Source organism: Hippocampus bargibanti, linkage group LG20 (genome assembly GCF_051943395.1).
Source record: "Hippocampus bargibanti isolate YZ-2025 linkage group LG20, ASM5194339v1, whole genome shotgun sequence".
Classification (NCBI taxonomy): domain Eukaryota; kingdom Metazoa; phylum Chordata; class Actinopteri; order Syngnathiformes; family Syngnathidae; genus Hippocampus; species Hippocampus bargibanti.
The window spans coordinates 2,579,848-2,605,673 of NC_142753.1; the positions used below are offsets into that span (position 1 = coordinate 2,579,848).

General features: G+C 43.1%; 1 protein-coding gene across 4 annotated transcripts in view; it reads right to left on the reverse strand.

The window, feature by feature from the left end:
- Positions 1-19,230, reverse strand: part of calcr (calcitonin receptor) — a 48,775-nt gene extending 29,545 nt beyond the window's left edge. For 2 of the 4 annotated variants that reach the window (XM_089023260.1, XM_089023257.1), the window contains exon 1: positions 18,962-19,230. Coding sequence is in view for 2 of the 4 variants with exons in the window: in XM_089023256.1 (XP_088879382.1) it covers positions 274-543 (270 nt within the window). In the remaining 2 variants the exon portion in view is untranslated. Of the gene's footprint in view, positions 1-273; positions 815-18,961 lie in introns of those variants that run through there. The other 2 variants (XM_089023256.1, XM_089023258.1) reach the window with 2 other exon arrangements.
- Between the last annotated feature and the right edge of the window lie 6,596 nt (positions 19,231-25,826).

Here is a 25,826-nt window from a genome sequence, read left to right on the forward strand (position 1 = left end):
GTGAACCGGCGACCTCTGCACTGTGAAGCCGGTGTGCTAACCACTCGACTACCGGGCCGCCGGAGCAAAATGTAAAACATTAAAATCATCTGAATGGAAAAAAATACTAAGTATCAAAAGAAAACCAAGTGTAAAAGTCCGCCAAGGTTAAACAAACACATGCACAGCATACAATGCATGCGATTGCAGACAAAGCATGCAACAAACAATGAACCGACACCGGATGGTCGTGCCGGGAGTCCCTTTAAGTGTCACTGATTAAAACCCCAGCACCTGCGAGGCTGCAGGCAGGGCTGACGTCGCTACCCGTTGGTCGCCAATCCGAACGTGGCAGTCCGCCACTGATCGGGACGACCAACACCTGTGCAGGTGCAGGTGGGCCGACAGCGCCACCTGTTGGTCCCCAACCAGATCATGACAGTAAGAGGAAAGGTAGAAGTAGAAAAACAAAATACAGGAGCTGCTGTAAAGGCAGCCACTCTCACGGTGCCATCTTGAAATAAAAATAAAACTAAATAACAAACACAAAAGACAGACAGTCATTCAATCTTAAACACTTTTCTGCACCCTCTTTGTTGTATGAAGCACTTCTAGATGAAAAAGGACAGGATCAAAGCATCCTTTTCACCAGTGAATCACGGATTTCATGGTGACATGTGCGTGTCTGCTACAAGCTAAATGTTGAAAGCAAACACGAAGCTGTAGCATGCATTGACGAAAAGAGACTGTCTCCCATCTCCTGTTCCACGTAAATCCGCTTCAATTCCAAGCCGCGACAGTTCCACATACCAGTGCCCATTTGTGGATTCCTGAATTGATTTTAGTCACATTTTGTTCTCATTTCCTATGCATTCAGATTTTTTTTTTGTCGAGTCACCTGCCCTCATCACATCCTGTTGTGGTGAGTCTCCCCCCAACCATCCTCAAGTAAGCGTCTTTGCTTTTTCGTTGTTTACTATCGATCCCACTGCTACGTCTTGTGAGAATAAATTATTTTTGGGCACACCGTGCCCTCCCTTTTCCTCTCCGCTTCGTTGCACTCTTGTTAAGCTGTGACAATGAATTCTCCTCCCGATAACTGGCGGCTAATAAGTGCTGCAATGTCTGACAGAAAGTTCCCAGCAGCTGTCAAGTCAAGGCTCACCGGCGAATGGTTATTTCCAGGGAGTGCAACTCGCCGATGAATAAACACCACCCCTGTACCGTTTTCCATATGAATTGAACAGACATTTATCTCCTCCAGCCGTTTGCAACTCATTTCCCAGTCGATCGCTGGCTCCCATGCCACTTGAAATGAAAACTCACTGCTCGTGCATTTGTGATCCAGCTTGAGGGCACAGTCAAGGAAAATATTTCCTTCTTGCGTTTGAGCATCCTTTTAAAGCCTGTTGTTTATTCTCTGGTGAGCATGCAAGGGCGCTTGGAAGCGTTGAAGCCAGAAGAGCAATGGTTTGTTCTTGTGTTCCAGATGCTCCAAACGAGGCTCTTGTGATAAAAGCACTCTCTTCAGTGGCTACGTAAACACTTGATTTATATCTAATGTTTTTTGGCAGCAATACGTCTGTGTAGGCTCTCAGTCGTACAGGAGCTGTCCATCGATGAAAAGGTTTCTTCAGCCGTCATCTGTACTTTGTTCTAGCTGTCGAACATTTCGTTCCTCATCCGAAGAACTTCAGCTAACAAGAACGTCAGCTAACTAAAGTTGTGCTGGTATCTCTGGCCCTATATATATTCCCAATGCACAGAGGTGGCGGTGCCAGACCTCTGCTCTGATAGGTCTCTGCTATCAGGTTGGGCGAGCAGTGGACTACTTCCTGAAGCTAATCTGATTACTTCTTTAAACAACAGAAGTAATCAGTTCACTACAAAAGAAGTAATCAGATTGGCTTCAGATGACGGCTGATGAAACTTTTCATCGTCTAATGTTTTTTTTTTGTTTTTTTTTTGTTTAAAGAGATTTAAAGGGAAAAACATGGGTGTAGTACAGAAAGATTCTTGTGGTGATCTGACGGGACCTTATTCAAATCCATTAGCAGAACGTCCGCGCTGTTGTGCTTTTTTCTGATTCCATCTGTCAATCAGACAATTTCAGATCATACCGAGTCTACCGCGTCTTCCCCACCCCCAAATTTGAGCACCGTTCCCAAGCCCACAGTGTCGTGTGGTGTATGTTACATCACAACTCAACGCTTGCCCGATACCGCCGCTTCTTAAGACAGCGCAGATCCATCACATTGCCAACCCCTTCTGGGTGTCAGACGTTAAGAGGAAAGTAACGGACGCTTTTAAAACGGAAAAGGGGGGAAAAAATCAAAGCGGTCACTTTTTTCAAGTTTGATTCCGGGGAGCAGTCTGTTGAAAGATATTGTAAATGAGGGGTGCTCATTACGTCGATCGCGATCTACCGGTCGATCGCGGAGGTAATACTGGTCGATCGCAGCGCGACAGTAAAAAAAAAACATTTGTCAGCCTATCAAACGTCCCGTCACTTGATTGACATACAGGGCAACCATTCAGATGACAACTGAATTTTTACCTTTAGGTCGCCGTGCATGCGTAAACAACGGCGCTAAACGCAGCAAAATTTACAAGCTAGTCAGCGAATTACCTCAGATTTTAAGCCCTTGCTAAAACATATGGTGATCAAAATGAGTGAAAAACCTGGATAAAGTAAGGGGGTAAAAAATATTACTTTCATACGGAATGGGAAAATGTGGAGCGCCATTTTCGGACTGTTCATGGAAAATACGACATTGACTTCACACCGAAAAGCCAGCTGAGAAAGAGAACGGTGGACGAACTAAAATCCCAGTTGTCCGGACAGCAGTCATTTTTCACTCAACATACTTCAAAAGCGAAAGCCGCCAACCGAAGCATTGTTGCGGGTGAATCACGCCATCGTTAAAAACAATAAGTCCTTCCAAGACAGAGAGATGGTAAAAGAAGCATTCGTTGAAGCAGCTGACTCCTTGTTCAGAGACTTTAAAAATAAGATATTATCTCAAATAACAAAACAAATCAAAGCTCTGCAGCTGTCTGCGCTGTGAAGCCATGGCTGAGGATTTAACCCAGCAAATGTGGAAAGACATCGGAGATTGTGAGTGTTCTCACTGCTGAAGTCCAGGGCTCATGGGCAGTTCTGTAACTTACTCACACAGGAAAAGTACCCCAACATGAGGAAATGTGCTACCTCCTTGACTGCATTATTCGGCTCCACTGATTTATGTGAGTCAGCCTTTTCCTACATGAAGATCATTAAGTCCAAATACCGTTCCACCGTGAATGATGAACATTTGGAAATGTGCTTGAGGCTGGCTGTCAGCAGCTACTGTACGGACTATGCATCCCTTTCTGATTCAATTCAGTGCAAGTCATCAAAGTAAACTCAGGTAATTACAAAAAATGTTAATAGTTATTTATTATGTTATGTATATGTAGTTATTATGTGTGTTGTGCAATATTGGCTTATTCAGTTATGCAAGATACATCAACATACATTGTACATACAACGATGAGAAGGTTTCTTCAGCCGTCATCTGTACAAATTTGAGAACCAAATTAAGAACCACCACAGACGTATTGTACATACAAAGAATCCTTAAAACATTTGAAAATAATTCTGTTTTGCATTTTTGTCGTGGATAGATTATTTTGACTTGGTAGTTTTTATAAGTAGCTCGCTCGTATGCTGAAAAAGTGTTAGCACCCCTGTTGTAAATAATCACCTGTCAAAGCTTCGTGAGGAATTTATTGGGAGGGTGGAAGAAGCGGAGGCAATTCAGCCTGGTGACAATTTCAAACGGAATCTGTGACTGAGTCAATCAAAAAGAGGGACCGTTCCAAAAAAGGAAATCCGTCTTCGACTGGTTTCTTGATGCCACTTTATGCCACTTTTCTTTTCCATTTCTTGCATCATTTTGTTTTCAGGTGAGGAATAAACTTGGCTTAAAACAAGTGAGATCACGTGACCGCTCATTATTGTTTTATGTACACGTTTCAAAATTGATAGTCCAGTTTCATTCCAATCTACTTCTAACGATGAGAAGGTTTCTTCAGCCGTCATCTGTACTTTTTTAAAGGAGTCGGACGTTTCGCCTCCTATCCAAGAGGCTTCGTCAGCGAACTAAAGTCTGACTGGTCGTATCGGCCCTATTTATATATCCCTAATGTCCAGACATGGCGGCGCCGGACACAGCTATGATAGGTCCCTACTCTCAGGTTGGGGGGAGCAGAGGACCACTCCCTTGGCCCCACTGATTGTACCTACATTCCTGACTAACGACTGGCCTATTTGCCCCACTCCCACCGGTATCACCTCAATCCACTTCTAAAGTTAAATATTTTAACTGATTTACTGCCATTCCCGAATTTATTCAGGAATGAAAAGCATGACGTGGAGCGCCATTCCCAAATTTGTTCGGGTTTTGGTTTTTCTTGCTTGGGTGCCGATAAAGTGCTGGTCAGACTTCTGGCAATGTTTTTCCCTCTCACGGGGGCGTAGCATTTGCCTTTTGTGCATTTTACCGCTCTGTTACAGCTTCAGCTGTTGTGAAAGCGCTACACAAATCAATATGTATGTATTGTATTTTGGACAGCATCCCCCATTTCAAGCTCAGATAACTCCAGACCCATATAATTTAGGAATTAACTATTTTTTTCTGATGAAAGAACAGAGTAAGTTATCTTATGATGAATTGAGTATTTATAAAGGCTTAAAACTCGTGTAAACCGCATTTGTATATTCTGAAAAGTTTTTTTCAGTTCATATAAAGGACAGCTGACACCATTTTCTTGTGTCCTAATTGACATCAAAAAACGTTTTAGCGCATCTAAAATACCCAAAACACGCAGGCTGATATTTTTAGTCAAATGCAAAACACCAATAAAAATAAACTTAAAGTGTCTCAAAACTGCCACAAATTAGCTCAGAACTGGGGTGATTCAGAAAGTCCCGCCCCTTGTTCGTGATGTCACTTTGAGTCACAAACTGCCTTGAATGGCTTCAGAGAGTTCAGATTCAGAGAATTCTTGTTACTCATCCAGTTATGAATATGATTCAAATCGTTCTGAAGAGGAAAGCATAAATGTTTGCAATCAATTAAAGAGGTCCTTCCATATCAATTTGAGCCGTCTGCCAGCGATGAAACCGGTGAATATCTGGACTCCAATGTAGCCCCCATAAAATGCACAAGATGGCGCACAAGTGACGTTTCATCCAGTATATGAAGCCGTTTAAGAGCCGTAAAGCTGCCAGTGATTGGTTAAAATCCGTGGTAGAAGACAGAGGGGTGGGTTTTATGCACACACACAAAAGAGACAGTGGCACAATTCGAACAAGTACACGAACATCAGAGATGTTGAGACGAGAGAAAGCTCCAACAGCGCTACAGAGAAATATGACACGCTGGAAAGTGGATGTTTTTCCGATCGGTTTGCTTCACTAATATGGTGATTGCTCTTTCACCAGGTGAGCTTACGGTTAGCATGCAGTGTGACTAAATGAGTAAACATGCATCAAATTTACGCTATCCAAGCGCCGAATCGCAACCTCTAGGTAGCTTCCTCGTTCGCCCCTGCTGGTGCTCGACTGCTCAGCTCTGTTCCTAATGGGCTGATTTGTCCGCTGTGAATTTGTGTCAACGTACACCTTCTTTATGCGTGTTACCGCAGTTGGCTGCGACACAACGATTCACCGTTGCGTTATTTATGTAGTTTTCGTTGTAATTTTGCGATCAACGCGGTGTTCTCAGACGAAAAAAAGTACCTCAAATGCATTGTGTGTCGCTTTCTCGGTCAGAGGCGTACCAAATGCGGCGTCACTTCCGGCATCGTCATCAATTCGAGTCTTAAAACGTAAAATATCGCTATGAAGTCCAAGATGGCGCCCGAGTAGGCAGCCTCAGCAAGTGCTCTCACGAGCCTTGCTTTTTTTGTTATTTTTTGTCTTGTTTTGTGTTTTCTTTTGTCACTTTGTGTTGTTGTGCATCGTGTGGAACGGATACAGATTGTTTTTAAGCATTTTTGACCACGACATTCATCAAGGAGTAGACTGTGCTGAGCGGTTGCGCCTTTTCGGCAGCATGAATATGTCAGTACTGTTTTTGAATGTGAGGAATGTCGGAGCCATTCGACTGCCATCGCTGGACACCAAAGGGGCCGTTGTGCTTTTTTGCGCCTGTAATGGGCAGCATCTTCACAGCCCCGCTTTGTTTAGCGGAAAGGTCAGTGCTGTTCGACAGTCTGCGGCTGGATAGATGCATGGCTTGAGAAACCCGCGATAAGAAGAAAGGAGCATCAGCGCAGAGCGCCGATGCGTATGTGGAACTGTTGCGGCTTGGAATTGAAGCAGATTTATGTGGAACAGGAGATGTGAGACAATCTCTTTTCTACAGCTGCGTGTTTGCTTTCAACATTTAGCTTGTAGTCGACGTGCACGTTCCACCATGATGTCCCTGATCCACTGGTGGAAAGACGCTTTGATCCTTTCCTCTTTCATCTAGAACTGCTTCATGTCATCACAAAGAGGGTACAGCAAGTCCTGAAGAATGAATGTCTCTCTGTGTCTTTGATTTGTCATATCAGAATCAGAATCAGAATCAGAATACCTTTATTTGTCCCGCAATGGGGAAATTTGCAGTCCACAGCAGCAATTGAAGAGAATTGAGAGATATTGTCTCTATGCTGTCATATTATTTGTTATTTAGTTTTTTTTTGTTCTTTTGACTTCAAGACGGCGCCGCGAGAGTGGCTGCCTTTCCAGCAGCTCATGTATTTTGTTTTTCTACTTTCATTCCTTTCATTAACTAATAAAGGCAAATCCAATCCAATCCAATCCAAAATTGCGGTGGAATCTTTGTAAAATGCGCTCAGTAGAAGTCATTTGAAGTGATTTTACAAATTATGACGCAACTTGTCCGGAGGTGTCGGTTATCCTTTAAGGTGTGCCTTATAGTCTGGTTCGCCTTATATATGTATATGTATAAAGGTTTGAAAATACACAATTAATTGGGGGTGCGTTTATGCTCTTATTTTGCCTAGTGGGATGCTGCATGTCACTTTGTAAAGTGCATTAAATTGCACTTCATGAAAATATCTTAATTGTATGTTTAGTCTTGATTGCCTCTCCAAGCTGGAGTGGAAATAAAACCGCAATCGGCATACTCGTCATTAATTAGTGCTGATATTGTTTATTTCCAGCAAAATATGTCACGGGAGGAAAACGACTTGATGTCAAAACAAAAGCATTTTTTCTCTGACTCCCTTTTTTTTTCTCTACAATATCCACTTGTCCCCAAATTGCACGTCTCCGAGGTAACTGTATTCCCCTCGCGCTCCAAAAGTCGATAAACGATGTGTGAAGTGTGGTATTTGACATCTATTGTTGCAAAATCAAATTTCCTCTGCCCTTTCAGGACACGTTGACATAAAAACACATTGCCATTGCCACACATTGGGATTCAAAACAAAAAAAAAAGTGAAAATGCATTCTTTCCCCGTCGAGCTCTCGTCAAAGCAACAGGTGGCATTATATCAGCTAATTTTAACGCCTGAAATAATTTGTTACTGGAATCGTCGCCATAACAAAATGAAATGGACTCAAGTAAACCGATTATTGTTCAATCGGGTTACTTAACTCATTCACTGCCAGACGTGCAAAAATGTGTCCACTCCAGTGCCAGGGTTTTTGTCATTGTCACTTGAATTTTAGGACCCGCAGAATATTCACTTTTAGGACTACATAAACATTCGATGCAACAGAAGAAATCTTACCTCTCTTCTTTCATCAGAAAAAAAAGAGTTAATTCCTAAATAATATGGGTATGGAGTTGTATGAGCTTGAAATGAGGGCAGCTGTCCAAAATACAACGCAATACATACATATTGGTTTATATAGCGCTTTAATAACAGCTGAAGCTGGAACAAAGCGCCAACCTGGAAAAAAAGGAAATACTGCCCCTTTCTGGAAAAGAAAAAACATTGCCAGAGGCCATGGCCAGTGCTTTATCGGCATGAAAAAAACAAGCGGCACTCTACGTCTTATATTCAATTCCTAAATAAATGTGTTGTCCTTACAAGCCAATAATATGCCTTTACAAATGATGCTAGTATAAAATGCTAGCATGAAACGGATTGTCCCAAACCGTAAACAACACTCCGTTGTTGCAATTTGAGTTATTCTATGGCAGGTGCTACTTCTTCTCGTCTTTAAACCAATCGAGAATAAGTCAAATCAATTTTATTGTCAAATACGCTCGATCCGCAAAATACAGTACAAATATCATTTCTTTCTTTTCACCCGCAGCAGAGGGCTGAATAAGACACTGTCATTAAGAGAGGATTGGCGCAACAGAGAGAGATTTATCGTACAAGTCTTGATATAAAAAAGAAGCCACCTCTGGACAGTATTCAGGCACAAAATGAAAACCCGCTGTGGGGACAGATCAGAGGCCCTCAACGCAGATATCCAACCGAATCCTTTGACTCAATCTTCAACTTAAACAAGGCAATTGAAAACCGGCGCTGGTGGGGTGAAAAAAATGGAGCATGATGCGCGCTGAGAGGGAAACCAATATTTCGGTGCACTGGAAAGAAGCGATGGAGACACACGGGAGGAAATATAGTAGCTCAGTATCAGAATCTATTAAAACGGGCTAGCTGTGTGTCTGCTCTTTTTTTCCAACACATTTAACTCCTTCACAAATCTCCCAACATGTTACACACCAAAGACAGAGATTCTAAAACAAATTGCACTTGTAGCCATAACCGGAAAATCACACATTTTGAAAACTTTGTACGATAGGTACAAAATACCTAAAAAAGAATCAGTTTTACTTTTCTTTTTATGTTTTTTTTGGTGGTGCAAATGTATTCAAGCAAACATCCAAAATGTCCTCCCCCCAAAAAAGTGCCTTGCCCCCATGCAAAACGCCACTTTCAAGTGCCTCAACAATCGTCAACATAGTTCCATTGTCCCCAATGGCGCAAAAGCAACACTTTGGTCGAAGTTGAAGCATTGAGGCCCATATCTGATGACATTTCACTGGGATCCAAACATCTCCTCGACCGATTAATACCAGACTGCGTGCGTCTCTCCAACCGTCACTTCACGGGTGCCATCACTGCAGCCGCGCCATTTCGAATGTGTTTGAATAGCATCACTTGGCAAAGAGAAGCAACAACAAAAAAATGGGAGGAAAAATCTTGGCAAAACGGTGAGCTTTCATTCCATCTTGCCCGAGCAGATTTTATTTCATTTTTTTTCTTCATCAAATGTAGCTCTCTCAAATCATTCCCACACGCCAGCTCAAGTAATTTTTCATTCTCTCTGAATAACAAATGTAATTACTCTCGCTGTGGATGCATGCCTTTTGTGCAACTACACATTTTTTTCCTCCAACATCCACTTTTTTTCTTCTGAAAACTAGTACACGGCGTTTCAGAAACTCTGCGCTGATAACAAATCGTTTTTTTCTAATCACATGCATTTGCATTTGGTTGTGAGGTATATATATATATATATATATATATATATATATATATATATATTGTGTGCTGTCACGAGAGGCTGTGTCCTGGAGGGCGAATACATCCCCCTAAAATGGCTCCACCCAGAGAGAGTCTTGGCCCCATCTGGTGGAAGGCAGCAGCAATTAAAACCACACACCTGCAGCATCAGGGCGGGATTGGCAGGCAAGGCTCTTAAGGCAGAGAACCTCTGAGTGGGGAGCTTGGGGAAAGACGAGCTCGATTGCTGTGCTCTGTGAAGAACTTGATTGCTGCGTGGAACTCATTGCCAGTTGGGACCACACCACACGACAGGACACTGGATTTGGACCTTGCTAAGGTGGCTAGGCTACATGAGGAGGACGTCAAGAGGGGTGAGGCCTAGAGACTCTTGGAAAAGAACTCCGTCTTCAGTTTTACCTCAGAAGAGACTTTATTTTGATTTGAGTATTGGAAGAGACACTATTCAAACCTTTGTTGCTTGTAAATCCCCCCTTATTCTACCTTATTTTATGTAGAATAAATGTGCTATTGTATTGTAATTAAAAAAAATAAACTGTACTGAATAATAAAGTCGTTTTATTTACCTTTGTCCACGAAGAGTGCACTGCTGTGCCTGTGATTTTGTAATTAGGAACTAATTAGGAAGGGACTCTGGAGATCATGGCTGTTGTTATTCAAGAGTAGTTTTTCATTTCGTATTCCATGCGCATTCCCCTGAAATTCCTGAATGGATAAAGTTTTTCATTGCCTCTTTTGTTGAATCGTGCGGGGTAATTTATATGATTTTCAACCTTTAGACCTATTGAAGTTTCCCTTTATCCGGTGAGCTCACTGGAGAGTTAAACTAGGATGATAAAGGCAGATCTTGTATGAGAAGATGTCGAGAGTACGTTCGGCACAATATGTGCATACAATGCGTTAAATCCACTTCTTCTTTTCGTAGATGCTCTCATTGATCACAGTGAAGGAGAAGGCCACCATTGAAAAGGTTCCCTGTTCGGTCCACTTTTTACATGCCAAAAGTTAGTTAGGACCAGATTATTGGCAAATGTTGTCGGTCTATATGTGTTGCTTCACCTCAACTGGTCAGAATAATCTGTTTTCTGTATTAAAAATAGCACCTTTCGGGTAGCACAATAAAAACAACCAGTGAGCAAAATCAAACTATCATGAAAGGTAATCTTCTTCTTCTTCTTCTTTTCCTTTTGGCTTTTCCCTTCAGGGGTCGTCACAGCAAATCAATGTCCTCCATCTATCCCGGTTTTGTGCATCCTCTTCTCTCACACCAGCTACCTTCATGTCCTCTTTGACCACATCCATAAACCTCTTCTTTGGTCTTCCTCTCGGTCTCCTGCCTGGCAGTTCAAGGCTCAGCATCCTTCTCCCGATATAGTCACTCTCTCTCCTCAAGACATGTCCAAACCATCTCAGTCTGGCCTCTCTGACTTCTCCAAAGCCTCTAATATGAGTTGTCCCTCTAATGTACTCATTCCTGATCCTATCCAATCTGGTCACTCCCAAAGAAAACCTCAACATCTTCAGCTCTGCTATCTCCAGCTCTGCTTCCTCTCTTTTCTTCAGTAGCACTGTCTCCAGTCCAAACATCATGGCTGGTCTCACCACTGTTTTATACACTTTTCCTTTCATCCGAGCTTAAACCCTTCTATCACACGTCACACCTGACATTTTTCTCCAGCCGCTCCAGCCTGCCTGGACACGCTTCTTCACCTCTTTTCCACACTCTCCATTGCTCTGGACAGTTGACCGCAATTACTTAAAATACTCCACCTTCTTTATCTCTTCTCCCTGTAGCATCACTCTTGCATTTGGATCCCCTCATTCACACACATATATTCCGTCTTGCTGCGATTGACCTTCATTCCTCTCCTTTCCAGGGCATATCTCCACACCTCTAGTTTCTCTGCCACCTGTTCCCTGTTTTCGCTACGGATCACAATGTCATCTGCAAACATCATGGTCCAAGGAGATTCTTGTCTAACATCGTCTGTCAGCCTGTCCATCACCATAGCAAATAAGAAGGGGCTCAGAGCTTACCCCTTGTGGAGTCCCACCTCCACCTTGAATTCCTCCGTCACACCAACAGCACACCTCACAATTGTCCTACAGTCATGATACATGTCTTGCACCGCTCTGACATACTTTTCTGTCACTCCAGACTTCCTCACAGCTCTTCTCTGGGCACCCTGTCGTACGCTTTCTCCAGATCTACAAAGACACAATGCAATTCCTTCTGACCTTCTCTGATCTTCTCTATCAGCATTCTTAAAGCAAACACTGCATCTGTCGTACTCTTTTTTTGGCATGAAGCCATACTGCTGCTCACAAATGTTCACTTCTGCTCTTAGTCTAGCTTCAACTACTCTTTCCCAGAGTTTCATTGTATGGCTCATCAACTTTATTCCTCTGTAGTTAGTACAACTCTGCACATCTCCTTTGTTCTTAAAAATTGGCACGAGTACACTTCGTCTCCATTCTTCAGGCATCTGTTCACCATCTAAGATCTTGTTGAATAACCCAGTCAGGAACACCACCTCCACCTCTCCAAGACACTTCCATACCTCGAATGGTAAATCATCAGGCCCGAGTGCCTTTCCCCCCTTTATCCTCTTCAGCGCCCTCCTCACTTCATCCTCCAATTCATGCCGTTTGCTACGTCTTGGTCCGCAAGTCACGTCTTCTACTCTTTGTTCCTTCTCATTTTCCTCATTCATCAATTCTTCAAAGTACTCTTTCCATCTTGCCATCACACTACTGGCACCTGTTCATACATTGCCATCTCTATCCTTAATCACCCGAACCTGCTGCAGGTACTTACCGTCTTTGTTTCTCTGTCTCGCCAGCCTGTAAAGATCAGTCTCGCCTTCCTTGCTGTTCAGCCGAGCATACAAGTCATCATAGGCCTCTCGTTTGGCCTTTGCCACCTTTACTTTAACCGTGCGCTGCATCTCCTTGTACTGCTGTCTACTCTCGTCCGTCCTCTCAGTGTCCCACTTCTTCTTTGCTAACCTCTTTCTCTGTATACACTCCTGCACCTCCCTATTCCACCACCAAGTCTCCTTATCTAACTTTCTTCCGCTCGATACACCAAGTACTTTCCGACCTGTGTCTCTGATTATGTTCGCTGTAGTTTGCCAGTCATCTGGAAGGACCTCTTGCCCACCCAATGCTTGTCTTATCTCCTTCCTAAATGTCATGCAACACTCTTCCTTTTTCAACTTCCACCATTTTGTCCTCACTTCAGCCTTTGGTTTCATCTTCCTCACTGCCAGCGTCATCCTACACGCCACCAACCCATGCTGTCTGGCTACACTCTCACCAACCACTACTTTGCAGTCACGGATTTCCTTTAGATGGCGCCGTTGACACAAAATGTAGTCTACCTGCGTACTTCTGCCTCCACTCTTATAGGTCACCTTATGTTCCTGTCTCTTCTGAAAGAAAGTATATCATGAAAGCTTATAAGTACAGAAATAATAATATTATATAATGAAGTAAAAAATGTAAAAAAGTGTTGCTTTTTTTAAACCAAATACAAAAAAAAATGCTATGTGTCATATTTTTCTGTTTCATCTTTGCCCTGTTCTGCTCTTCGCTGCCGCTGTGCTTTGCTGGAGCATGGTAGGAGTCACGCTTGGAAGCAAAGACTCACCCCCAAATTCACTCCCACCCCCTTGTTCTGTGCCGGAAGATTTTTGATCTCCACACCGTGTCTTGCCACGTCGTTACCCTTTTCTCGCCTGCCGCACATTCCAACCCCGAGAGTCACCCAGTGAGCTAGTTTATCATTGGAGAGAAGTTTTTCGTTGTTTTTGAAGAGAGCAATTTTGTGTCACATCTTTGGACGCTCGCAAAGTTTGCATCGATTCACTTGGAACTGAGACAAAGCAGCGCGATGGGAAATCCCTCAAGCAAGTATTTTGTTGCTGGACCTGAGCCGAAAGTCATTAACGACAGTTCCCCTCGGGTCGCCGTGTTCCCTCTACTGGGTCAGAGCGTTTCTGTGTCTGACGGTTACAAGCTGTAAACAGACACAAGCAGGGTGATGGCTTGCCCTTATCTCAAGAATGCGCCGGAGGAGAGTCATGCTAACGAGGTGAAACTCGATCAGTGGTACTTAACCTGGGTTCGATCAAACCCTAGGGGTTCGGTGAGTCGGTCTCAGGGGTTCGGTGGCCACAGAGGTCCACCCCTCAGTCGAGACTGCAGTTAGTAGGCACAGTCATTGGAAGAAGGGTTCGGTGAATGAGCATATGAAACTTGTGGGGTTCGGTGCCTCCAACAAGATTAAGAACCACTGAACTAGAACCAGGGATAGACCAATAGATGTAATCCGATTGGCTAATGAGGTGAAATCAGATCCAGGCATAGTACAATAGTGGTAATCTGAATGGAGAGATAATCAGATAGGGTAATGAGGTGAAACCAGCGCCAGGGATAGAACAATAGAGTAAATCAGATTGGCTTCAGGGAGTCGTCCCCTAACCTTAGAGCAGGGACCTATCACAGCAGAGTCCTGGCACCGCCACCTTTGTCCATTAAAGAACAACCGACGTCTCCGGACAAGTTGTGTCCATAATTTGTAAAATGGCTCCAAATGACTTCTACTAAGCGTATTTTACAAAGATTCCACCGCATATAGCTACATTTTCCGTTTAAAGACTCGCGCTGAATATTCAGGAAGTCCTGTTTTTGAGTTGGTGACGAGTTCATACGTGACGTCACTAAAGGACCGCCCCATGACGTAAAAAAGATCCATTGTAGCGGTCCCTCCATCATGTCAATGTATTTTGCTGTACTTGTTTGGTTTGGGGTCCTCGTGTTGCACCCAAAAGCCGCCAGAAGGCCAGAAGAGGGCGTCCAAGCGCCATATAAGGAATTTATCAGTCTGTGGAAACGGAGGTGGCCACAGGAGGTCACCATTTTGTGCCTCTTTTTTTGTGTGAGAGATTTCTCCCCAATGTTGCCTCAAAATGGCACAAATAAATTATTCAATCGATTGCAAACATGTATGCTTTCCTCTTCAGAACTATTTGAATCATATTCATAACTGGATGTGTAACAAGAAAGCATATTCTCCGAATCTGAAGCCATTGTTTTGATTCACTAGCAATGCGAGACGTCTTGGCATGACGTCACGAACTGGGGGCGGGACTTTCTGAAAATGCCCAATTCGCAGCTCAATTTTTTGCAGATTTTGGACACTTTAAGTCATTTTTATTGGTGTTTTGCATTAAAAAAATACTGCGTGTTTTGGGTATTTTTTCGATGCTATAAAACGTTTTTCTGATGTCAGTTAAAAAACAAAAAAGTGAGGTCGGTTGTCTTTTAAAGGTATATAGGACAAGGGTTACCAGCACAACTTTAGGTCGCTGACGAAGCTCTTCGGATGAGGAGCAAAATGCCCAACACTCTCAAAGAAGTACAGATGATGACTGAAGAAACCTTTTCCTAAATGTAGAACTCACAACCAGCATGTTCTCCAACCTTCATGTGAAAACCCGAAATGTGAAAATAACCACAAAAAAAGGCTATTGGGGAAGGAAAGGGCAGCTTTTTTTTTACTGCTCCACAGTGATTGGTTTTGAGGACGACAATTTAATTCAGGAGGGAATATAATAACCTCACAACCCAAATGGCCGAATCGGCATCAGTAAATGGCGACGAGACAGCTCAGCAGTTTTTCCCCGGATGTCGAGCCCTCAAACCTCTATAACTGCTAAGCCTTCTCATGATAGTGAATGAACAAGAAGAAGGTTAAATGATATAGGGGAGGAAAATAAAAAAAAATAAAAAAAATCAATAAGCAGTCTGCTCGTGTTGGGATAACGTTCTAAGTCAAAATGACCAATGCCGTCTAATCTCCTCGCGGCACTGCCCTTGGGGGAAGAACGTTAGCAACATTCATGGCTCTCTTTGATTCCATGCCTCCTCAAAGGGAAACAGCAATTTAAACGGCCCTAAAATGTCACTCCTGAGCTCTGTCCAGATAATTTCTGTTTGCCCTCCATCTTTATTTATTATTGTGCAGAATAGCAAATGTCTTTATTGTCTTGTTAATTGTCATGTTGACAACACCTCGATACGACAGTCGTCATACTAGGCGGCCTTCATACTGTCGAATCGACAACGCTGCATGCTAAGCAGTCACTCGTGTGACCTTTTCCTATTTTGGTCCACGTCAGGCAAACTGCTACGTATTAAATGTTTTTTTTTTTCCAAATTGTTCTGACATTTCTCAGGGGGGAATATAGACAGATGCAAACACGGCAGTGCCTGACATATACTGTATGTTTATATCACTTGAAATGTCAATGTTGATCATGACAACAGCATGGTAGCGATCAAAATCGCGAAATTAATTTTCCACGTGTTGAGGATTGCATGGGAGCAAACGCGAGTGTCACGAGTGGCCCCCGACTGCAACTGCATGTTTTAATCCATGCCAGTTAAAAGAACTCCTGGCAATTTAGGGTCGGGTCATTGTTTGTTTCACCCAGTCAGTTTGTTTCATGTTTTTTTTTTGTTTGCAACTTTGGACCTTTTTGTTCTGATGACTTTGTTGTTTGAGATTTTTGTCCCTGCTGACTTTATTGAATACAAATTGTCAAATACACCCTCCTCCTCCCTCATGCCTGCTTTTTTTGGGTCCACCACCACCCACCACCTTGCAAGTCGTGACAGCGGGGAAAGTACAAATTTCATGATGGATGTCTTTTAGTTTTGTCTTTTCCACTTAAATGCCTTTTTGTAACTTTTCCAGTTTCTGCATCTCTGCTGCTGGTCTGGCGACACTGCGCCTATGCTGAAAACATCCTGACTGGAGACCCCTCATGGCAAGATTCATTCATTCATATATTCATTCATTCATTTGTTTATTATTTTTGCCATTTTTCTCATATTTTTAGATTATTTGATGAGCAAAAAAATTACTGAAATATTGAACATTTGGACATTTTTATATCTTCGGAGGACAAATTAAGTTCACCTCCAAAAGCCGGAGTGGATTTAGGATTCATCCTAAAATTTCACCCGATAGCTGAAAATCTCCCCACCAGATTAATGAGTGGTGTAGAGAATGGCAAGAATATCTGAGCTGATCATAAATTGAGCGGTTTGGCATTGCGACATGAAACGTTAGCCTACTTGAATGGCTAAAAAAAATCCACTAAAACAATATTCATCATAATAATGAGTTTGGGGTACTGGGGGCACCGAGAACATATTATTCAAAGTCAAAGTCAGCTTTATTGTCAAATGTGCTAATATGCATGACATACAGCACAGATGAAATTAATGTCTTCTCGGACCCAGCGTGCAAGGCAGGCAAGGCACTTATAACGTGGCTAAAAAGACATACAATTGACAACAGACAATACATGTAATTTATGAATGTAAAGTGAGGTAGTGTTGTCTGGAAAGTGAGGTATTGACTTATGTAAAGTGAGGTATTGCTAAGACATTTTTGTTACATCCACTTTAAAAGTTTGCATGTTCACGGTGTGTCCCTCAGGGGGTATGACTAAGTCATCCGCAACTCCGCCAATCATCAAAGATGTCTCTTCTCGAGGCAAACTGCCGAGAAAGTCAAATCAAAGACCAGAAGCCACATTTGTTCCCCTCAGGTGGTTCCCTCAGATTTGAGACAAGACAACCCAGAGATGGAACGGTTCGGAAGTCAAAATGAAAACAAATAGTTCCAAAGACTTCATAGGAAGCAGAGAGGGTGGATTGACCAACACGGCTCTCGTTTCTCGCCGTCGGTTCAACGCGCTCGGGAGCAAATCAAGCTACCGAGCAGCTTTTAGCGTCTTCCATCATGACAAAATGTGGCACACGTTCTGATGTATGATCAGAGAGAAACACATTTGCAAAACAATCAGTCAGGTGTTCTCACAATAAATCATTTGAGTGAAGCGGGATGGGCATGAGGGGGTCAAATGTTGAAGGCTCTTTCACCACGACATGTTCAGACGGTCCGAGTTTCTTGACGAGGTCTGATTTGTTGGAATCGTATGTCTGGACTCAATTAGTCCAGGTGTCAATTAAGACGGCCAAAGCGGACGCGCAAGAGTGACATTCAGCTGCTCTAATGAATAAAACATGCGGCATTAGCGGCATGACGGCGGTGAAAGCAAGAGCGTGTAGTGTGCTGACCTTCACGACTTGACGGATCTCCATTACGGTTTGCGAGTGTGTGTGCCATGTGAAATGTATCGGATGTATCGCGGATGATACAGCCTCAAAAGCCTGTTTTTTGTGTATAACTCATTCACTGCAAGACATCTGCAAAGATGTGTCCACTCCAATGCCAGGGTTTTTGTCATTGTCACTCGAATTTCAGGACCCACAGAATATTGAGTTTTAGGACTACATAAGATTTCAATGCAGCTTTAGAAACCCTATGCTCCCCTCTTTCATCTTAAAAAAATCCTAAATTATATGGATCTGGAGTTATATGAGATTGGAATTGGGACAGATGTCCAAAATACAATTGAATACATATTGGTTTACATCGCGCTTTAACAACATCTGAAGCTTAAAAAGCCAACATGGAAAAAAGGGAAATGCTGCCCCCTTGTGGAAGGAAAAAAAAAACATTTTCGAAGGCCATGGCCAGCGCTTTATCGGCACCCAAGCATAAAAACACCTGAATAAATTTGGGAATGGCGCTCGACGTCATATTTTTAATTCCCGAATAAATTTATGAATGGCAGTGAATGAGTTAATGAAATTTTTGTCTGTAGGTGTGTTTCCTCGACCAATGCAAAGACAGACAGAGATGAGGAATGACCATTGACCAACCAATGTGCCAGGCCTGTCAATGTGGACCCCCCCGCCCCCCTGAGTCCCCCTTATTGATGTCTCCCTCATTCTCAACTAATCCTCTCACGCCTCATCTTTCTACCAACAACCTGCTTCAAGTCCGTGAGGACAATCATCTTCCGTATCGGTTGACTTTCCCCACACAAGGCCCAAATGTCGCCGTGCACGGAGCTCACGGGCGACGGTTTCAAAGTGAGCCTTTCGCAGGCTCGTTCTTGCATAATTCATACTCTGGCGAGGTGCTCAAGTGACCCTCGTTACTTTTGGTCACTTGGTTGCAGTGAGAGATGCACTCAAAATGTACTCTGATTTCCATTTTGGATATTTTTCACTTCTGAAAATCAACCTTTTGTCAACGCGTGTAGATTCTTTTAAACTAAATCCAAATCCGTCAGAATTGATTACAACACGGATGATTTCTGCAGTTTAAGTCCAGCATCCTCATGAATAAGACACACTGTGGTCAATCCATGACAGTCTCGCTATTTTTACTTTGCCAACCCAAAAAATATGCACAAATATTGCCCTGTAACAAAATAAGATGAAAAGAAAATCAAAAATCAAGCAAAATTAGTTCTCTTTGATTTCAACAATGTCAAAAATGACTTACCTCACTCCAATTGACATAAATAGCCGCCACGGGAATGCTTAGGACGGGTGTGGGGGGAGCCTCTCCCCTCAGCAGATGACAAAATCACTCCAAATCTTTCCCCCCAGAGTGATAAAACACCTCGATTGTTGTTTTCAGCAAGTGTCTGTCTACCTTTACACCGGGCTGGAGCGGAGCGCCAATGCGTGGCCGCCAGGAGCCGTGACAGCCAGCTGACTGGCCGCTCCTCTTGCCCTGCCGATCAGCAGCTCTGCGCTTTGAACGGGAGCTCCTCCTCGTGTCAGCTACCAGCGCGCGCTTATGCCTGCGTATACGCGTGGGTGGATGCGCGTCTTGAATGGCCCCCTCCCTCTACGCCCTCCTCCCGGGTTTTTAGTTTAAATAAACCTGCAGGGAGCGAGGGGTGTCATTATGATGTTAAGCGATCGGTTTGCCTCGTGGATACGATAGATTAAATAATACATATGTGAAACGTCAAATGATCACCATATTTTATATTTTTTTTATATTTATTGTATATCTATATTTTGCCAATTTCTTCTACTGAGGGCCGATTAACTCGTTCACTGCCATTCCCAAATTTATTCTCTAATTGAAAATATGAATTTGTTTGGTTTAGTTTTTTCTTACTTTGGTGGTAATAAAGCACTGGCCAGACCTCCGGCAATGTTAATTCCCTTCCACAAGGGGGCTGCATTTCTCTTTTTTTTCATATTAGCGCATTGTTCCAGCATCAGCTGTTGTTAAATATGTATGTATTGCATTGTATTTTGGACAGCTGCCCTCATTTCAAACTCATATAACTCCAGACCCATATAATTTAGGAATGAACTCTTTTTTTCTGATGAAAGAAGAGTGGTAATATTTCTTCTGTTGCATCAAATGTTTATGTAGTCCTAAAAGTGAATATTCTGCAGGTCCTAAAATTCGAGTGACAATGACAAAAACCACTCATGGGGTGGACACATTTTTGCACGTCTGGCAGTGAATGAGTTAAGAACCAATAATAAAGTTCCATCACAAAGGAATATAAAAAAAATCCTCGTCTCACCCCCCTTGGGTGGGTGGTATTTGTCCCCTATACCAGAGCCCAGGAAGCTTGAGGGTTCTGCGCATTATCCGTGCTGTTCCCAGCACTGCGCTTTTCTGGACCGAGATATTTGATATTGTTCCCGGGATCTGTAGCAACCACTCGTCTAGTTTTAGGGTCACTGCTCCGAGAGCTCCAACCACCACAGGCACGACTGTCACCTTTACTTTCCAGGTTCTCTCCAGCTCCTCTCTGAGCCCTTGATAGTTCTCAAGTTTCTCATGTTCCTTCTTTCTGATGTTTCCATCACTTGGGATCGCTACTTCCACCACAACAGCTTTCCTTTGCCCTTTATCTATGACCACGATATCTGGTTGGTTGGCCATTACCATCTTGTCAGTCTGCATCTGGAAGTCCCACAGGATCTTTGCTCGGTCATTCTCTACTACCTTGGGAGGTGTTTCCCATTTTGACCTTGGGGTTTCCAGTCCATACTCTGCACCGATGTTTCGGCAGACTATGCCAGCCACCTGGTTATGGCGCTCCATGTAGGCTTTCCCTGCCAGCATCTTACACCCTGCAGTTATGTGTTGGATTGTCTCAGGTGGTATATCCGTGCCTCTATGGCTCTGGTGTTCAGGGCCTGCTCTTGAGCAGCCAGGATGAGTGCTTCTGTGCTGTCCTTTAGGCCTGCCCTCTCTAGCCACTGATACGACTTCTTGAGATCAGCCACTTCAGTTATGGTTCGGTGGTACATCCCGTTTCGGGGCTTTTCCTCTCATGGTTGTCCCTCTTCCAGCACCTCATCCTCTGTTCCCCATTGTCTGAGACATTCTCTGAGTACATCATCCGTTGGAGCCTTCTCTTTGATGTATTCATGGAGCTTGGATGTTTCATCCTGGACAGTGGCTCTCACACTCACTAGTACCCTGCTTCCTTCATATATGAAATGAGATTTCTTGCGAAGCATCTGTTTTGCCACTATTTAAAATCTTATCTTTTGTTCTCCATCATTACGCCGTCGTGACTTTACACTTGTGTATTAAGCCGTCATCACAAATATCACATTAATCTGTTTTACGCTCCGACACAAAAGCTCTCTCGCAAGGCAGAATGTAGCCTCCTCATGTTTCTTTTTTTAGTCATCACATTTCATGTGGAACAATTAATTAATCTCTGCCAAAGAATAAAAAATATATATATGATGCTGTTGTCTTGCGTTGTTATCCGTCTTGCAGGAATTGCTAAACAAATGGCTTTGGTAAATAATTACCAAATGGACAAACACATTTTTCAAAAATGGCCTGAGTAAGTGGAGTTTATTTTCTCTGTTTTGCTGTTTCAGTCAAAACAATGGGGTGTTTAGGGGGAGTCCCATTTATAAAATGTTTGCCCCTTGGAAGAACCCTGCACTCTTCTGAAAGCTTTTGTTTTTTCGGCTCCTCAAACCAGTGCGATCACACGGCACGGTCATCTCATTAACTATGACTGCCGGCATCCCCCCACATGGATTAGTCACATTAATATTAATAATAATAATAATAATAATAATAATAATAATAATAATAATAATAATAATACAATAAGACCTGAGTGAGTGTGGCAGCATTTCTTTTCGAGTCTCTTTCCGGCATAAACAAATGTCTTAATTTAAAGGACAACCGACATCAATTTTTTGTTTCCTAATTGACATCAGAAAAACATTTTATAGCATCTAAAATACCCAAAACACGCAGTATGATATTTTTAGTCAAATGCAAAACACCAATAAAAATGACTTAAAGTGTCCAAAATCTTCAAAAACATGAACCCGGAAGTGGCCAGTTTCAGATTGACATCAGAAAAACATTTTATAGCATCCCGCCCCAAATGCAAAACACCTTAAAGTGTCCAAAATTCGAACCCGGAAGTGGCCAGTGTCACCCCAAGACGTCTTGCCTTGCTGGAGAATCAAAACAATGGCTTCAGATTCTGAGAATATGCTTTCTTGTTACTCATCCAGTTATGAATATGATTCAAACAGTTCTGAAGAGGAAAGCATACATGTTTGCAATCGATTAAAGAATTTATTCCGTGCCATTTTGAGGCAATAGGGGGGGAAATGTATCACCAAAAAAGAGGCAGAAAATGGCGACCAAGCTCCGTGTAAGGAATTAATCAGCCCGTTTCCACAGGCTGATTAATTCCTTACACTGAGCTTTGTCGCCCTCTTCTGCCTCTTTTTGGTACAACATGACGTTTTCAGACCAAACAAGTACAACAAAATGCATTGACATGATGGAAGGACTGCTACAATGTGTCCTTTTTTCGGTCAGGGGCGTTCCTTCAGTGACGTAGGGTGAGGACTCGTCACCAACTCAAAAACAAGACTTCCGGAATATTCAGCGCACGTCTTAAAACGTAAAATATAGCTATATGTGGTGTAATCTTTGTAGAATACGCTCAGTAAAAGTCATTTGAAGCCATTTTACAAATTATGGACACAACTTGTCCGGAGACGTCGGTTGTCCTTTAAGTCGTGGAGACGATACAATCAGACGACACTGGCGGATGAGGTGTGACTGATCGTAAGCGTCGATGATGAAATGATGCCATGCGAAAGGCAAAATGCGTTTATCAAGCACCTCGCGCAGACGAAGGTCACAAAATGATGTTGGGGACAATAAAAATAAAACCGGCGTCTTCACTTAATAGATTCATCGCGAGAGATCGAAAGCAACAGGAAGAGGCGTGGGGGAAAAGGATTAGTGCGACTTGTTTTCATGTGTGGGTGAGGTGCCGCCAGAGAAGGGATTTGACGACCCAGATATTTTTATTGGGGTGGGTGGATTCTTAGATATGACACTTGAATCCATCCATGTCACGAGCGAGTTGACAGCTGGGCGTGGTCTCCGCTCCCGACGTCCGCCAGCTGCTGTCAATTCCCTCATCACAGACATTTGGACATTTAAACCAGACGCTGGCACTCACCCAGCGTCGGAAGATACTACGCCTCGCGCCTCGAACTGGCCTTGAACTGCTATCGGTACGAGAGTTGCTTCGCCCGAGGTATTTATTAGCCACGATCACGTCAGTTTATACCCTTAAGATCGTATGCTGTTTTGCACCCTCGTGTGACTTTTTATTTTTCCCCGAGCGAGTGAGGTTGGACGGATCGCCCCCGCTCACCTACAATCCATGATCTTCTGACACTTTTCTGGGGTCAGGCTGCATGGGCAGCAGCTTCAGTAGGGAAACCCAAACTTCCCTTTCCCCAGCCACTTCTTCCATCTCTTGCTGGTCCGATGCAGAGGAGTTCCCAGGCCATCTGGGTGACATAGTCTCTCCAGCCTTTCCTAGGGTCTTCTGCTGGTGGGGCATGCCACCAGGAGGTATCCTAATCAGATGCCTGAGCCACCTCATCTGGCTCCTCTCAATGTAGAGGAGAAGTGGCTTGACTCTCAGCCCCTCCCGGATGACCCGGCTTGCATATAAAATATGAAATATTCCCGCATTTTTGCCTCCTCCCCCCCCAAAAAAAAATATAGTCCGTGTTTTCAGTAAATAGGATGTTATGTCCAACCGTGTCATTGCAGTCACCTTTTACACACCTTTTGAGAATTTGTCACAGTCACAATCACATTATACAGTATTCGTTTCTCTGGCTTTTGTGTACATGTACTTGCTATAAGCTGTTTACCCAAAGGAAATCCTGCGGCTGCGGATGTCTGTGTCTGTGTGGGGGGGTGTTTAGGCACAATTGGATATTCATACACCAAAAAAAAGCTACGCTGGCTAGTCTTTCTTCTGCTGATTCAAAACTAGTCAATAAGCGTATGTTAATTCCAATCCGCATTAGTAACTCAAAATAAACCATCGTGTTCAATTTTTTTTTTGTCCCGCTGAACCTGATTAGCATGACAAGAGAAGTCAGTGGATTTGTTCAAAGCCAAAAGCTAAAGAAAAAGCAAGGTCAGTGATCTGGCAATACCCAGGAGAATCTTCTTGCCAAATCAATGGACCGTCACACTGACTCTTGATGCTCTTATTTTGCAAAATTATTTTTTACTTTGCTTTCTATTGAAAATGCTTGATGAGCGCTCATTACAAGTCACAAGATTTGTTTTTGTCCAAGTGGGAAAATACTCAATCATATTTTCTCATGTGTTTTATTTACTAATTATGTGTGAATGTCACATTCAACAACACTTCACAACCATCAGATGTTGGATCAAAGTGGCCATCTTGAGTTTTGACGAATTGTATTAAATAAAGTGGGCATGAACAAAATCTCAAAGAACAAAGTCATCAGAACGAAAATGTTCAAAGTAGCAAACAAAACCATTACTAAAACATGACAAAATGAAACAAACCTGAGTGTGAAACAAACAATGACCCAACCCTGAATGGTCGATCCGGGAGTCCTTTTAACTGCCATTGATTAAAACAGCCAACACTTGTGCAGCTGCAGGCGTCGACCTACAGTCACACCTGTTGGTTGCAAAACAAAATGTGACATTCAGGATATGTCATGGTTTTGTATCAGTCTTGCAATAGCTATTTCTTTATTAGTTTTGTTGTCGGAACCGTTTTCCTTTGTAACGGTGAGTTTGAATTGATCTGCTAGGAAGCTTTGCGGGCGGTTGTTCATTTTCACCGTTGCCGGCAATAACAAATAATCTTGACACGCCCGAGTGAAAGCGGTGGATTTGTTTACACCCTCGGGTTGTCTGTTAACGTCTCGCAAAGAAACGAACAGAAGGTATCTATGGAGTTAAGTTCACAGAATTGGGAGTGGGTTGGAAGGGGGGGGGTCTGTAGAATGCGATAGTTTGAACCGTAGGAAGAAAAGTCAATGGCGCCGGCTGCGTTGAGGGCAAATCGGGGTGTAATCACTTTCACGTTTAACGAGGGAGTTGCAGCTAATGGGAAGTTCAATAACCGTTGCGCAAAGGTGCTCACACATTAGCAAATTCAATTGGAACTGCAACTATTTTGCCATTCATTGTTTATTCATCATTTATATTAAAATGTACCCCTACGTTGGTGGACTGACCTCTTTTTTTGTTTTGATTGAAATTTTGGCACCATATGACGACTGAAGAGTATTACCCAGACAGAATTTGGTGTATATCAATCATTATGCTATGATGGGATTTTATTTACTCAAAGCTGGGTGATGGGTGATTGGAAAACATTGATGCTCAGTTTAGGACCACTGTCTGCTTTAGGAGGCTCCGGGGGGGGGGGGGGGGGGGCTGTTTTTAATTAAAAAACAAGAAGCGTGCTCCCCCTTCAGCATTGCCAAATAGTCGATAAACTGCAGAGCTTCAAAGAAGCAAAAGGTGATATTCCATTCAAAGTTGTTTCCATTTTTCCATTTTTTTTCCATTCAAAATCCTTCACTAAACCGACATAGTGGTGTGAGGTTCAATTTGGATCGTTCGTACAATAGAATGCTTAGGCAACATAGTCTTAGTTATACTGATGAGGTGATACCAGAGCAAATAGCGCAAGCAAGCCATGCAGTCGTCAGTCAGGACAATAGAAGTAACCAGTGGAGCCGCAGGGAGTAGTCCTCTGGCGCCCCCAACCTGAGAGCAGGGACCAGTCATCCCCTACGTCCCAGTAGGTATATATATAGGGCCCTACCAGCAACACTTTAGTTCGCTGAACATTCAACATGATCATGACATTTTCTCGGTAATCGAATTAAATACAGAAACTCTCAACGCTTCATCATCTGCGTAAACCGTATAGCCCAGGGGTGGGCAAACTTTTTGACTCGCGGGCCGCATTGCATTCTAAAATTTGACAGAGGGGCCGGGCCAGGAGCATTTGGAGGGAGTGTTTGGG